This window comes from Liolophura sinensis, chromosome 13, assembly GCF_032854445.1.
Source record: "Liolophura sinensis isolate JHLJ2023 chromosome 13, CUHK_Ljap_v2, whole genome shotgun sequence".
NCBI lineage: Eukaryota > Metazoa > Mollusca > Polyplacophora > Chitonida > Chitonidae > Liolophura > Liolophura sinensis.
In genome coordinates this window covers 862,690-876,413 of record NC_088307.1, presented here as the reverse complement: position 1 = coordinate 876,413, position 13,724 = coordinate 862,690, and the positions used below count along the sequence as shown (strand labels likewise).

General features: G+C 41.0%; 1 protein-coding gene across 1 annotated transcript; it reads right to left on the bottom strand.

Annotated features, from left to right (window-relative positions):
• Nucleotides 1–864: 864 nt before the first annotated feature.
• LOC135480240 (rab9 effector protein with kelch motifs-like) lies at nucleotides 865–8,088 on the bottom strand. Its single transcript, XM_064760019.1, has 3 exons — nucleotides 6,990–8,088; nucleotides 4,716–4,934; nucleotides 865–3,960 (listed from the first exon to the last, which is right to left on the bottom strand). Exons 1-3 carry the CDS (start codon nucleotides 7,807–7,809, stop codon nucleotides 3,731–3,733), a joined length of 1,269 nt encoding a protein of 422 aa, XP_064616089.1. The 5' UTR covers nucleotides 7,810–8,088; the 3' UTR covers nucleotides 865–3,730.
• Between the last annotated feature and the right edge of the window lie 5,636 nt (nucleotides 8,089–13,724).

Genomic DNA, 13,724 nt, shown 5'->3' with positions numbered 1-13,724 from the left:
TGACTCAAAAGTATTAGGAAGACATTTTGGATTTCAATTCCAATACAATCTTGATTAGAGCTTAGCTTAATGTTCCTAGAAACTAAATATACTCATCCATATGCAATCCTGAAGATGGCTAAGTCATAAATGTCTTAATCAGTTTGTTACAATCCGGAAGATGTTTAAGTTGTAAGTGTCCTGATCAGTTTGTTGCAATCCTGAAGATGGTTAAGTTATAAGTGTCCTGATCAGTCTGTTACAATCCTGAAGATGGTTAAGTCGTGTCCTGATCAGTTTGTTACAATCCTCAAGACAGTTAAGTAATAAGTGTCCCGATCAGTCTGTTACAATCCTGAAGATGGTTAAGTCATAAGTGTCTTAATCATTTTGTTACAATCCTGAAGAGGGTTAAGTTATAAGTGTCCTGATCAGTCTGTTGCAATACTGAAGACGGTTAAGTAATAGGTGTCCCGATCAGTCTGTTACAATCCTGAAGATGGTTAAGTCATAAATATCTTGATCAGTTTGTTACAATCCTGAAGATGGTTAAGTCATAAATATCTTGATCAGTTTGTTACAATCCTGAAGATGGTTAAGTTGTAAGTGTCCTGATCAGTCTGTTACAATCCTGAAGATGGTTAAGTCATAAATATCTTGATCAGTTTGTTACAATCTTGAAGATGGTTAAGTTGTAAGTGTCCTGATCAGTATGTTACAATCCTGAAGATGGTTAAGTCGTAAGTGTCCTGATGAGTCTGTATAATTGTGAAGACGGTTGAAGATGGTTAAGTTATAAGTGTCCTGATCGGTTTGTTACAATCCTGAAGATGGTTAAGTCGTAAGTGTCCTGATAAGTTTGTTGCAATCCTGAAGATGGTTAAGTCATAAGTGTCCTGATCAGTCTGTTACGATCCTGAAGATGGTTAAGTTGTAAGTATCCTGATCAGTTTGTTACAATCTTGAAGATGGTTAAGTTATAAGTGTCCTGATCAGTTTGTTGCAATCCTGAAGATCGTTAAGTCAGATGTCCTGATAAAATTGTTACAGCTCTGGTTGATGGTTCTTAAAAAAAATTTGTATGTGTTTAAATTTACACACAAAATGCTTAAATTCCTGTATATCTTCATAGATGTATATTGAGTTACAATCAGCAGAAAGCATTCTCTTAAGTCAGGATGGCCATGAATGTGTGTGCGAAATTAATTTGGAGCCTAACATTTAAAAGACATGCATGTATAGCAGACCTTCCAGAAGAATCAAACATACAAAGGACATGCAAAAATGTGCACCATGGTAAATTGTCAATAATGTGCACAATGGTAAATTGTCAATAATGGGCAGAATGGTGAACACTTGGTAAGGAACAGAACGGTAAGTTGTCTGTGCAGTAGGATAATTTTTCAATGATGTGCAGTAAGTTTTCAATGATACGAAGAATGGTAAAGCGCTAATATCTCTTTAAAATAATATCTGAAAACCATTGGTGATAAAGTAAAAGAATCTTGATTGAAATGCTAACCTTGTAGCTAGACAGTTTAAGCACATAAATGTAAGTATTCTGAACCAAACTGTACATTTAGAGTATCATTATACACATCGGTCGTCAAAGATTATCATTTACAAAACCACTCAGACAAAAGGTTTAACAAATACATGGAACCCACCAAAATAAGTTCTATCAGAAACCACTCAAGAGGAGATCACCTCCTGCAAGGACACATGGACCGCAAGTTATCTCCCATTGTCAAACTCATCCTGTCCCTGCACAAAAAGTACAATTAACACAAACTTTCATGAAAACATTCTAATATTTTTGAGATAACTTGCTAATAAACAGACCGCGGAGGAAAGAAATAGCCATTCACTTGTGGCAGTACATGTAATACTGAGGAAAAATTTAAATTATCGCCAAAATGTTGATTTATGGGGCAACAGTCAATAAAATGTACCACAGTTCAAGTCTACTGTTCATGCAAATGTAGTTCATAATCATGTCATGTGACCAGACAAAATGACAACTCAGAGTAACACTTTGTGAGCTCAATTAACAAATATCTACACCTATATATTGAATGAATACCATATACAGAATCAATGGTTTTCTTGTTTTTATCCTTTGGCAAATCTCAAGGTGTTTCATACGTACAAAGGATTCTTATTTTACTCTATCTACAACCATGCACACATGACAGACACTTCATGAATATCTGATGATCCGTATCAACAGGATATCTTATTCTCACAAATGAGATCTTTGGCAAAGCTCACACTTAAAAAAATAACAATGAAAGAGTAAAACTCGTCAATAACTGAAAAATAATGAAAATCACTGAGAAATACTAGAATTTGAGACTTAACTATTTCACTGAACGAAATAAAAAAGGTACAAGTACAGATGTACTGCCCAGGAGCAACTATCAATTATTCTAGAGTATAAGTAGATGTATCTAATGGCACACAAATGTATACAAATGTACGCAAATGTAAAAATTTCATGTCTCTGTCTTAAATAAATTGGCAGTAGAATTTTTTAAATTTAGCATCTGTGTGTTATATGCAAGTGTAAAAAAGTAGTAAGTACATTGTGAACATAGGTTTGGCAGAGGGGTGTCTCGGTGTCTTTGAGCTACCTGCCATGTGATACCTTGTCTACACGTAGGTTTAGCCAGAGGGGTGTCTCGGTGTCTTTGAGACGCCCTATTGTGACAAAATTAACATGAGAGAGATACAGTGAAAATAGGGCGATATTTGGAAATGAGACAGCCTGATTTCAAATATCTGGCTAAATCTATGGCTGTGAGTGACCTGTAACTTCATACCTCACAGAAATCATGAACACTTTACAGCCGGCTCAATCTGACTGTCAGCAACAGATGGTACTACAATGCAATGTGAAACCATTAGATGCCATGCACTTTATGTAATTAGCCAAATTGCTCAACCTTTTCACATGTGACAGAGCAACTTTCACTGCAATTTATGCACCTTTTGAAGTTTATCTTGGAGATAAAACTACATTGGATGGATTGGCCAGTTTGAGGGCTTCACAAAACATGTAATTTTATCAGTCAACACAGGATAATGTCTTCAGATTATGCTGAAGTAAACACCTGGCAAACATGTGATAATGTTGAAGAAATACAGTAAATTCAATTTATTTCTTCACTTCCTTCAGACAGGTTTTAGGTACAGTGATGTAGTTAACCATAAAAATTAGCAACACGACACTACAGTAAATTTCAACCACTGAGACAAATCGCCAGCGATGTACAGATGATCTCAGTTGTAATAAACTGAGGAGAAATTAAAATGCAGGAATATTTTTGTTAGCTCCCATCAGTGTTGCTTCACGGAAAAGATTCCTCTACATGTACCAGAGCAGTACATTAAGGTACCAACAACCTGGATTTCTTAAAGAATGAAAGCTTTTTGACGATTTTGTTAAAGAATAACGACTTTTTGACGTAATATTGACTTCTAGTCTTACTTCACACCAGCGTCACCCTCAATATGCGATAGACCAGACAATTTATTTACAGCTAAATTTTCACAACATATTAGAGAAGAACCTAAGAGAGTACTTTTGTTCTTCATCTAAAACATTATATGCAGTTTAAAACCTTTGTCAACGTCTCCTCTAGAATGACCAGCAGAGCTCAAAATGCAATATTTCTAAATAAATTAACGGACTATATTAAACAGCATGCCACATGAATGAAGCTCTTTGTTTTGTTGAAGGAAAACATTCCTACTTCAACAAGTAGACGAGAGTGTCATCAAATATCTGGCCCTCTGTGTCCATACCACCATGGATTAAACACAGTTTGTACGTCTGCAATGTCTCGCCAGCAGTTGCTCCATGGGACTGAGGGCTATCGCAGGTGGCGCCCTCTACTTCCTGTTGATCTGTTGATTCATTGGAGTTGTTGGCATCCGTCAAAGAATGCTCGTTCACAACGTATGGTCCAAAGGACGACTCTGGAAATATATCATATACAAATGTAAATGTATGTCTAACTCTAGATTTGTCTAACAAATACAAACAAAAAATCATTCCATGGTTAAATAGTCTGCACTTTTTGGAGAATAAAAGGCAGTGACATTGTCATAGACTGCCCTGTGACCTGGCACAGCTTAGTTTGCTCAGTTATCTCCCCTTACCTAATCCACAATGACTGTCCTGCGAGCTGGTACTGCCTGCTTGCTCAGTTATATCCCCTTACCTGATCTTACGGCCGGAGAGGAAGCCAGCATGAGCTGGACTTGAGCTCACAGCGACTGCATTGGTGAGAGTACTCCTTACAGTACGTGCATCGCTCCCTATGTTCGCTTTACATCACTGCCACCACTAGTAAATTTTGTGCAGAACTCTTGAACAACGCTGAGGTCATTGGAGTCACGGTGATGAGGCAGAAATGATGTCAAGAAACACATATACTCTCCGTCTTTGTTTCTCACGATACTTTAAACACATTCATTCTCTCTATCAGAAGTATGCACAACACGATTCTAAACAACACTGGGAACTAATGATTGATGAATGCTGATTAAATAGTTCAGCACTAGGAAACTAGTGGTGAAGCCAATCCTACACATGCCCATGTGTGTCGCTCATGCTCCAAATGTCAAAAAAAGGGCTAGTGGTGGCTGTGATGTGAAGTGAAAGAAGAAAGCGACACATGTGCCGTAAGGAGTATGTGCAGTGTGAGGTTTGGTCAGTTATCTCTCCTTACCTGATCCACATCGACTACCCTGTGAGCTAGCACTGCCTGGTTTAGTCAGTTCCCTTTCCAAGATGTCTCGAGCCTGTGTTCCAGCAACCAGAAGGTCAGCTGACCTCTTGTCCTCATCGTCTCGCACTGTGCGCTTCAGCTCTATCGTACACACGCTGAAGTCGAGGCGACACGCTGGGGGCGGGCCCTGAAGCTCCACCTTACTCCAGATATTTGACTCTGAAAATAGGAATGAAAAGATGCTTACAGTGCCATTTGTCAAAGCCTACAACTATACATAATTACATGTAGTTACAATAAGGCAAAGTCCACAGGAAACTACATGTAGTCAAATCTCATGGAAAAAAGTACAGCGTAATCCAACAAGAGAAGAGACAAAACCAAATGGAAACCACGTAAAACCAAAGGGAAATCAAGTAAAACCAAAGGGAAATCAGAAAAAGCCAAAAGAAAATCGTGAGAAGCCAAAGGCATATTCACAAAAGACAACAGGAAATCAGGCAGACAAAGGGAAATGAGGCAAAGACAAAGGGAAATGAAGCAAAGACAATCAGGCAAAGACAAAGGGAAATCAAGCAAAGACAATGGGAAATCAGACAAAGACAAAGGGAAATCAGGCAAAGACAAAGAGAAATCAAGCAAAGACAAAGGGAAATCCGGGAAATACAAAGGGAAATCAGGAGAACCCAAAGGGAAACCACACAAGCACAAAGGGATATTAGGCAAAAGGGAAAATGGGAATAGGCTAAAGGCAAATCAGGAAAAGACAAAGGAAAATCAAAAGAGCCAAAGAAAAATCAGGAAAAGTCACAGGCAAACCACATAAGCATAAAGGGAAAATAGGCAAAAACAAAAGAAAAGCAGGAAAAACAAAGAGAAAACAGAAGAGGCCAAAGGGACATCAAAAAAAGCCAAAGAGAAATCAGGAAAAAACAAAAGGAAATCAGGAAAAGCCAAAGAGAAATCCTGAAAAGCCAAAGGGAAATTAGGAAAAGCCCAAGGGAAATTGGGAAAATTAGGGAAAGCTAAAGGGAAATCCTGAAAAGCCAAAGGGAAATCCGGAAAAGACGAAGGGAAATCTGGAAAGGCAAAAGGGAAATCAGGAAAAGTCAAAAGAAAATCAGGTTTGACAACAAAACAAAAAAAAATCAGACAAAGAGAACAAGGCCAAACCAAAGACAAAGGTCAAATAAAGTTCAAGGGTACCCTGAGAAATTGCAGCAGATCTTGTACCACTTCGGAGTATCTTGTACGTCCATGTATACTGTCAGTTTGTAAATCTGTACATGTGTACAGTACATGTAGGGTTTTTTCCCTTAAAGCCCTCTGCACACAAGAGCTATGTGGTAAGCAAAAAATCATTTGTGACACTCGCCTTAAGCACGTAACTCTCGTCTGCCATGAACTTTTCTGTAAGTTTTTGCCTCTTGTGGAGATGCGCTAAATGTCTGTGTTTGATAATTTTTTCATTCATGCACGATGCCTTGCCTAGTGCGGCGAACAAAAGTTATCTCCTTTCAATTAGCCACCAAAGAGCATGCCTTTCCAGGTCACATGATTCTGAAGACGGCATGCTGGGCTAAAATTGTGACTTACATTTTCATTTTAACTGACAGACTTTGATGAAAAATTAAAAATTAGCATTTACACATAAGACAGTATCTAGGAACTCTGACGTCACATAATTTTTTCTTCCTGATGTTCACCAGAAGGAAAGAATTTTTGAGAACATTCAGTAATCTTTTACTCAAGGGTAAAACAGTTCTTCCAAGATTCAGTGTTGCGGTTGATAAAACTTCCTGTAACATCAGAGTTCCTAAACTCTAATAGTACAGTCTAAAAAGCCCTCCTCAGAATTCAAATGCTTGAACGCCTTTAACTCTTTTCACAAAGATCAAAAATCTGAAATGAAAGTATGTTTATGCATAGTTTTAAGTGGTCTATTAGGTGATGCCTACTTCGATTTTTAGAGATCTTTTCCTTTAAAGCTTTGGGTACTTTGGGAAACATGGTCCAGCTGTTCACAAGGTGAATCTGGAACATGTACACCACACATGTAGTCACATGTTTGTGAGTACAAGACAACTTTCTGGACCATATATTGTTCTGTAAGACCAAGGCTTGTACTTAGATTTAAATCTAGTGTAACTATTACTACACTTTTGCCTCTCAGTGCCTGACATGTACATGTAGGTGAAAAAGAACAGAGCATCATAATCATCCGCAAATCCTTATGCATAATTAAAGGGTTACTAAAAGTGAAAATCTGCGGACCTGTACTGAATTTAAACATGTCATCCAAGGCGCCATCTTGATTCATCCCTCCAAACACAAAGATACTGGAGTCGAAGCTGACCATGTTGTGTGCTGCCCTAGGACTCGGGTACACGCCCTTCCGTCGCACGTTCGCCCATGACCCTTTGTCAAGGTCAAGGACGTGGAAGTCATCATAAAACGTGCTACCAGCCATTCCACCGTGAAGGTAAACTTTATTACCTACGGCAACCATGGAGTGTCCATGCCGTGGTTTGGGAGAGTCGCCCTTGACTGGAATGACTTCCCAGGAGCAGGTGGAGGCGTCAAAACAGTGTACCTTCCTGTCGCCGACAGGGTCAGCCCCGCAGTGTCCCCCGCTATAGATGATCAGCCGGTCTCCCACAGCTGCTGACGTGTGGTGAGTTCTGGCAGAAGGGGGACATCCCTGGACGCTCACACAACTCCACACCTTTGTTGTTGTGTCCAGCACCTGCACATCGTTCATGTTTCCCGATTGGTCAGCTCCACCGAACACATAAATTTTCGTTGGTTCACTTCTGGGAACAAATGCAGCGTGTTCATAACGTGGTCGAAGACCTGGACTCTCAAAGAAGTCCCAAGATAAAGTTTGTAAATCTAAAACATAGGTGTCATTAAATGGACCGCTCGGATTGGCTCCTCCAATAACATAAACTTTCCCAGAGTGCTTGTCATCCCCTTTTATGTATGCGCATGTGTGTCCAACCCGCAAGCTTGGGCAGTCCCCCATCGCAGAGACAACAAACCACAGTTCTGGGTTAGGGATGGTGTCTGTCTCTAAAACTGGATGCAGCTCCATTTTCAATATTAACACCTTACCCTGCTACAAGAGACCTCCAGCTGTGGTATTTAGACCTCTGCAGCTGGTATTTAGACCTCAACGCCTGGTATTTAGACATCCACAACTTGTTTTTCGACCTCTAGATCTGGTATTTAGACATCCACAACTTGTTTTCGACCTCTAGATCTGGTATTTAGACATCCACAACTTGTTTTTCGACCTCTAGATCTGGTATTTAGACATCCACAACTTGTTTTCGACCTCTAGATCTGGTATTTAGACATCCACAACTTGTTTTTCGACCTCTAGATCTGGTATTTAGACATCCACAACTTGTTTTCGACCTCTAGATCTGGTATTTAGACATCCACAACTTGTTTTTCGACCTCTAGATCTGGTATTTAGACATCAACAACTTGTTTTTCGACCTCTAGATCTGGTATTTAGACATCCACAACTTGTTTTCGACCTCTAGATCTGGTATTTAGACATCCACAACTTGTTTTTCGACCTCTAGATCCAGTATTTAGGAATCGACAACTGGTATTACACCACTAGAGTCAGAATTTAACTTTCTCAGCTGGTATTCAGCACCTCACAGAACAGTCTCTTTATTGATGGAGGTCTCTTTCACACTTCAGCTCAAAAAATCAGGCTTAGTTTGTGAGTAATATAATGAGGGTTATGTCCTCTGAGAACAATACGCTCTCATGCAGTACGAGGTTAGGCTGTGGTGATGAAGGCTTGTTGTCAGCAAACTATGCATGCCAGGGAGGGTATAGTTGCATGGACTCTGCTCAAAGCAGCAGGAATCAAGCAAAGCTAAACTTTCTCAGAGCAATCCGTCACCCAGCTAAATCTAAGATCTAAGCCGTTAGCTGTGCTGTAAGGTCCACTTGCCTGTCTGCAGATATCCCCCTGGGTCACTTGTCAGCAAGTCACATGATTATACAGAATTGTGATTGGACGCGGTCGTCATGGGAATCGGACACGTGCATTCCTTTGTCACCCGCTTGCTGAATGCGTACTGGTTGGTTACCCAGGTGAGAATATTCCAGCGTGCTTTCGGCAACTGTGCGGGACGGCAGAGGACGTGGACCAATGTCTTTGGAGCGCTTCTGGTTGCGCTGGAAGATGACCAGTGCCGTGTCCTGATATCTCTGATGTATGAAGTGGACTGACTCCTGGTCTGGCTTTGCCTTACTCATTTAACTCTCTGCCACAGACTCCACATTACGCAAGTGCTCCTCTGTCTGCAACACAGCAAAACAAAGCATTGAAGGTAACTCAGTCAATTTGCACAAAACTGTTCTTCTCCAAGGCATTTACAAACAAAAACAAAACAATGCACAGAAACAGTTATAACTGTATAAATACAGTGACAAAGGACAAATATGACTGCTGCCCCCGCAAGTGTCCCAACCAGCAAGTGAGAGTGTAGTGTGAGACCGCCTAGTACCGACCCCTTCCCGCCCAACCAGCAAGTGAGACAGGGTAATGGGAGACTCTCCTAATCAGCAGGTGAGACAGGGTAGTGGGAGACAGCCCATTACCGATCCCTTCCCGCCCAACCAGCAAGTGAGACAGGGTAGTAGGAAACTCCCCCAACCAGAAGGTGAGACAGGGTAGTGAGAGACAGCCCATTACTGATCCTTTCCCACCCAACCAGCAAGTGAGACAGGGTAGTAGGAAACTCCCCCAACCAGAAGGTGAGACAGGGTAGTGAGAGACAGCCCATTACTGATCCTTTCCCGCCCAACCAGCAAGTGAGACAGGGTAGTGGGAAACTCCCCCAACCAGAAGGTGAGACAGGGTAGCGGGAGACAGCCCATTACCAATCCCTTCCCGCCCAACCAGCAAGTGAGACAGGGTAGTGGGAAACTCCCCCAACCAGCGAGACAGGGTAGTGGGAGACAGCCCATTACCGATCCCTTCCCGCCCAACCAACAGGTGAGACAGCCCATTACCGATCCTTCCCGCCCAACCAACAGGTGAGACAGCCCATTACCGATCCATTCCCGCCCAACCAGCAGGTGAGACAGCCCATTACCGATCTCTTCCCGCCCAACCAGCAGGTGAGACAGCCCATTACCGATCTCTTCCCGCCCAACCAGCAGGTGAGACAGCCCATTACCGATCTCTTCCCGCCCAACCAGCAGGTGAGACAGCCCATTACCGATCTCTTCCCGCCCAACCAGCAAGTGAGACAGGGTAGTGGGAAACTCCCCCAACCATCAGGTGAGACAGGGTAGTGGGAGACAGTCCATTACCGATCCCTTCCCGCCCAACCAGCAAGTGAGACAGGGTAGTGGGAAACTCCCCCAACTAGAAGGTGAGACAGGGTAGTGGCATGAGCAGGTAAAGGAAGCAAAATCTGTTAACATATATGCATACATACTTGTGCATTCCACCATTCCTTTGTGTCCTAGAATATGAAGGAGCCAGTTCAGGTCCAAGCTGTGTAGGTTATTGCTCATTCCTGCTTTTGCCATGTTGATTTGTGTGTGCTAACTGATAGAATGTTGTATTCATGTGATCATGAAAACTATTATTAGTTTTACTCAGTGATAGGATACGCAAATATATAGGGTCAATAATCCTCACATTGGCACCTCACACATAAAAAGGATTACTCACACCATATATATTTCCATATCCTATCACTGAGTGACCATGTAACGAATTAATCCTGCAAATACCCATCACTTCAGTGAAGAAGACCGATGTATAGGTGAAACGCTTCAGCAAAGTCATTATTGCATTCACAACCTAAGGGAGATAACTTACTCAGCAGACACATCCAACGTGTGCAGGATTCAAGAATATATGTGTACCTTACACGACCATTGTTATCCAATGAAAAGCAGAGAATTTTGTCTGATATGGGATAAATGTCTATACAAGACATAGTTTCATCTGCTCAGGTGTACTATACTGGTTGTGTTTCTATGAACATGAGGCTGTATAATGCTGTATAACACAGCAGACTTGACAATGGAGATTGCACTGATTAAGACAGAGACCTATAGTAAGTTTACATGAACTGTCAATTTATAAAAAAACTCCTTCAAAAGCCCTTAGTTTTCTGTAAATCTTCCAGTACAACTGGAATTGTGAACCTATTGGAAATCAGAATGTAGATTGGTAAATATCGATCAAGATGAATATATACCTGCATGTCTCCAAAAGTTCTTCATGTATTAAAATGACAATGTACATGTAGATACACTATATTGACAAAGATAAACATTTTGGGTGTCCATAAATGTTCTCAGGAAATATAGCCTACTTGTACATCTGTATACTCCACTAGGAAGGCCTGGTGAAGTAAGGCCAGAAAGCATCAGGAAGTCTGAATTGGGTTACTTCCCCTTCCTTGTCTGAGTCAGGGCTCTCCCAGCGAGCAAGTGCATGTACATATAGCATAGAGAAACACTGAAGGGTGTAAGTAAATGCACATTTACTTATTTCCCCACTTTCCTTCCACCATAATGCTATTTGCCCTTGTACAAGTGAAACATTCTTGAGGACGCCGTACAACACCAATCAAATAAAACAAACAAATAAATATACTTATTTCACCGAGGTCTTAAAATGTATTTATCTGATGGCATGTCGATGGATGAGCCCTTGACCTTTACTGATGTTTGTAGTGAACTGGAGTTGTATTATGAGTGTGAGTGAGTGCTTAGGGTTTAACGTCATACTTAACAAAGACAACAAAAGAGTGCATGTAATGTGCCTCTTCGACGTAGCATGGATTTCTCTTTGATCTAGTGCTGCTTTACTGGCACGACTTACCGAAGGCAAGTAAGCCGTCTCGCCCAAGCCATTATACTGATATGGGTCAAGCAGTCATAGGACTATCTCTTTAATTCTGAAGGCCCAGGGAGGTACATGTAGCTACAATGTCCTCTTTTAAGGTCTTAGGTGTGACCAGACCCAGGTTTGACACTGGGTCTACCACCCTCAAAGTGGACACTCAACCTTAAAACACCGAAGGGGAAACTTCAGCAACTTGACAGTTTAGCTTGGTGTCAGGTAATGAAAACGTGTAAGGCTGATGGGTGAAGGAAACCAGAAAACACTGAGCACTAGTTTATATCACCTGGCCACTGACTAAGGATGCCCAAATTTATACACTGTACATTAACCTCACTGCTGAAACAGGTAAATTATTTTATTCAATAAAATAATATCCTGAACTGTAGAATAAAACCAGCAGTTAAATGTAAATACCAATGTGGCATTAAATAATCTCCAGTTCGTTAAGTACATGTACATGTAGCTTTACTCATTTCTGACAGTAGCAAGTTGTGAGAGTGTCACTGCAGGCAGAGTACAGCTGAACTTTTGTACATACAGGTACATGTATATATGTCCATATCTAAGCTCAGTGTGTACAGTGTTTACACAATTCAATTTACCAACATTTTCACTGTCTCCACACCAGTGCACCTAGATTCCCTAGACCTGTTGTCTTTCCTTATATCAAGGATCCATGGCATCCATATCTGTTGAGAGTCCTGCTCCTAGAAAGACTGTGGCCAGGAATGCTTGTGTTTGAACAGCCACCCAACACTTCAGCTTGGAGATGTCATTATCAGGGTGTAGGTGTGATTCTAGGGCACAGGGGATGTGTGCAGGTCTGATATTAGGGTGTGAGTATGTAACTCTAGATCTGAGGAGGAAGTGTGCAGGTCCCGCTATCAACCCTGGCTGATAACACATAACACCTTTAATATGCAAAAGGGAGAATTTGATGCAAACAGTGTATGGGGATTATAAAAGTACTTCTTCACTGCATGAAATGTTTCCTGCAAGATATCACCCCTATATACTCAACATTTATGTTCGTTCCTTCTCTTCCCATATGTCTATCAGCTATTTCTCGTCAACACCTTCTGCTACACATGTATATGAATGTCTATGCCCTTCTTGACAGACAAACATTTCGCAAAAGGCAACAGCTGTCAGAGGCATTTCATGCATTTATTTCTAAATACCATGATGTACACATGTCTATAATCTATAGATCCAATAAAAGATGATTTTATTTTTTTGTCACACATTGATAAAGTAAATTTTTTTTAAACAAATACCTTCATGTACAAAACAAGCAGTTACACAGATGTGGGACCAGAATACTTCTATACTATTAGGGTCTTTCAAAAATGTACATGTACACCGCTTACCTTTTTACTACACTAAAAGATGCAGTATACATGTAGATGTACACGTACTATCGAATAGCTCTGGCCCTGGCCCTAATAGCTCTGGCCCTAACCCTAATTTATTTATTTATTTGATTGGTGTTTTATGCCGTTCTTAAGAATATTTCACTTATATGACGGCAGCCAGCATTATGGTGGGAGGAAACCCTAGCCCTAATAGCTCTAGCCCTAATAGCTCTGACCCTAACCCTAATTTATTTATTTGATTGGTGTTTTACGCTGTACTCAAGAATATTTCACTTATAGGACGGCAGCCAGCATTATGGTGGGAGGAAACCCTAGCCCTCATAGCTCTAGCCCTAAACACTCTGACCCTAGCCCTAATTTATTTATTTATTTGATTGGTGTTTTACGCCGTACTCAAGAATATTTCACTTATACGACGGCAGCCAGCATTATGGTGGGAGGAAACCCTAGCCCTAATAGCTCTGACCCTAGCCCTAATTCATTTATTTATTTGATTGGTGTTTTACGCGGTACTCAAGAATATTTCACTTATAGGACGGTGACCAGCATCATGGTGGGAGGAAACCCTAGCCGTAATAGCTCTGGCCCTAATAGCTCTGACCCTAGCCCTAATTCATTTATTTATTTGATTGGTGTTTTATGCCGTTCTCAAGAATATTTCACTTATACGACGGCAGCCAGCATTATGGTGGGAGGAAACCCTAGCCCTAATAGCTCTAGCCCTAATAGCTC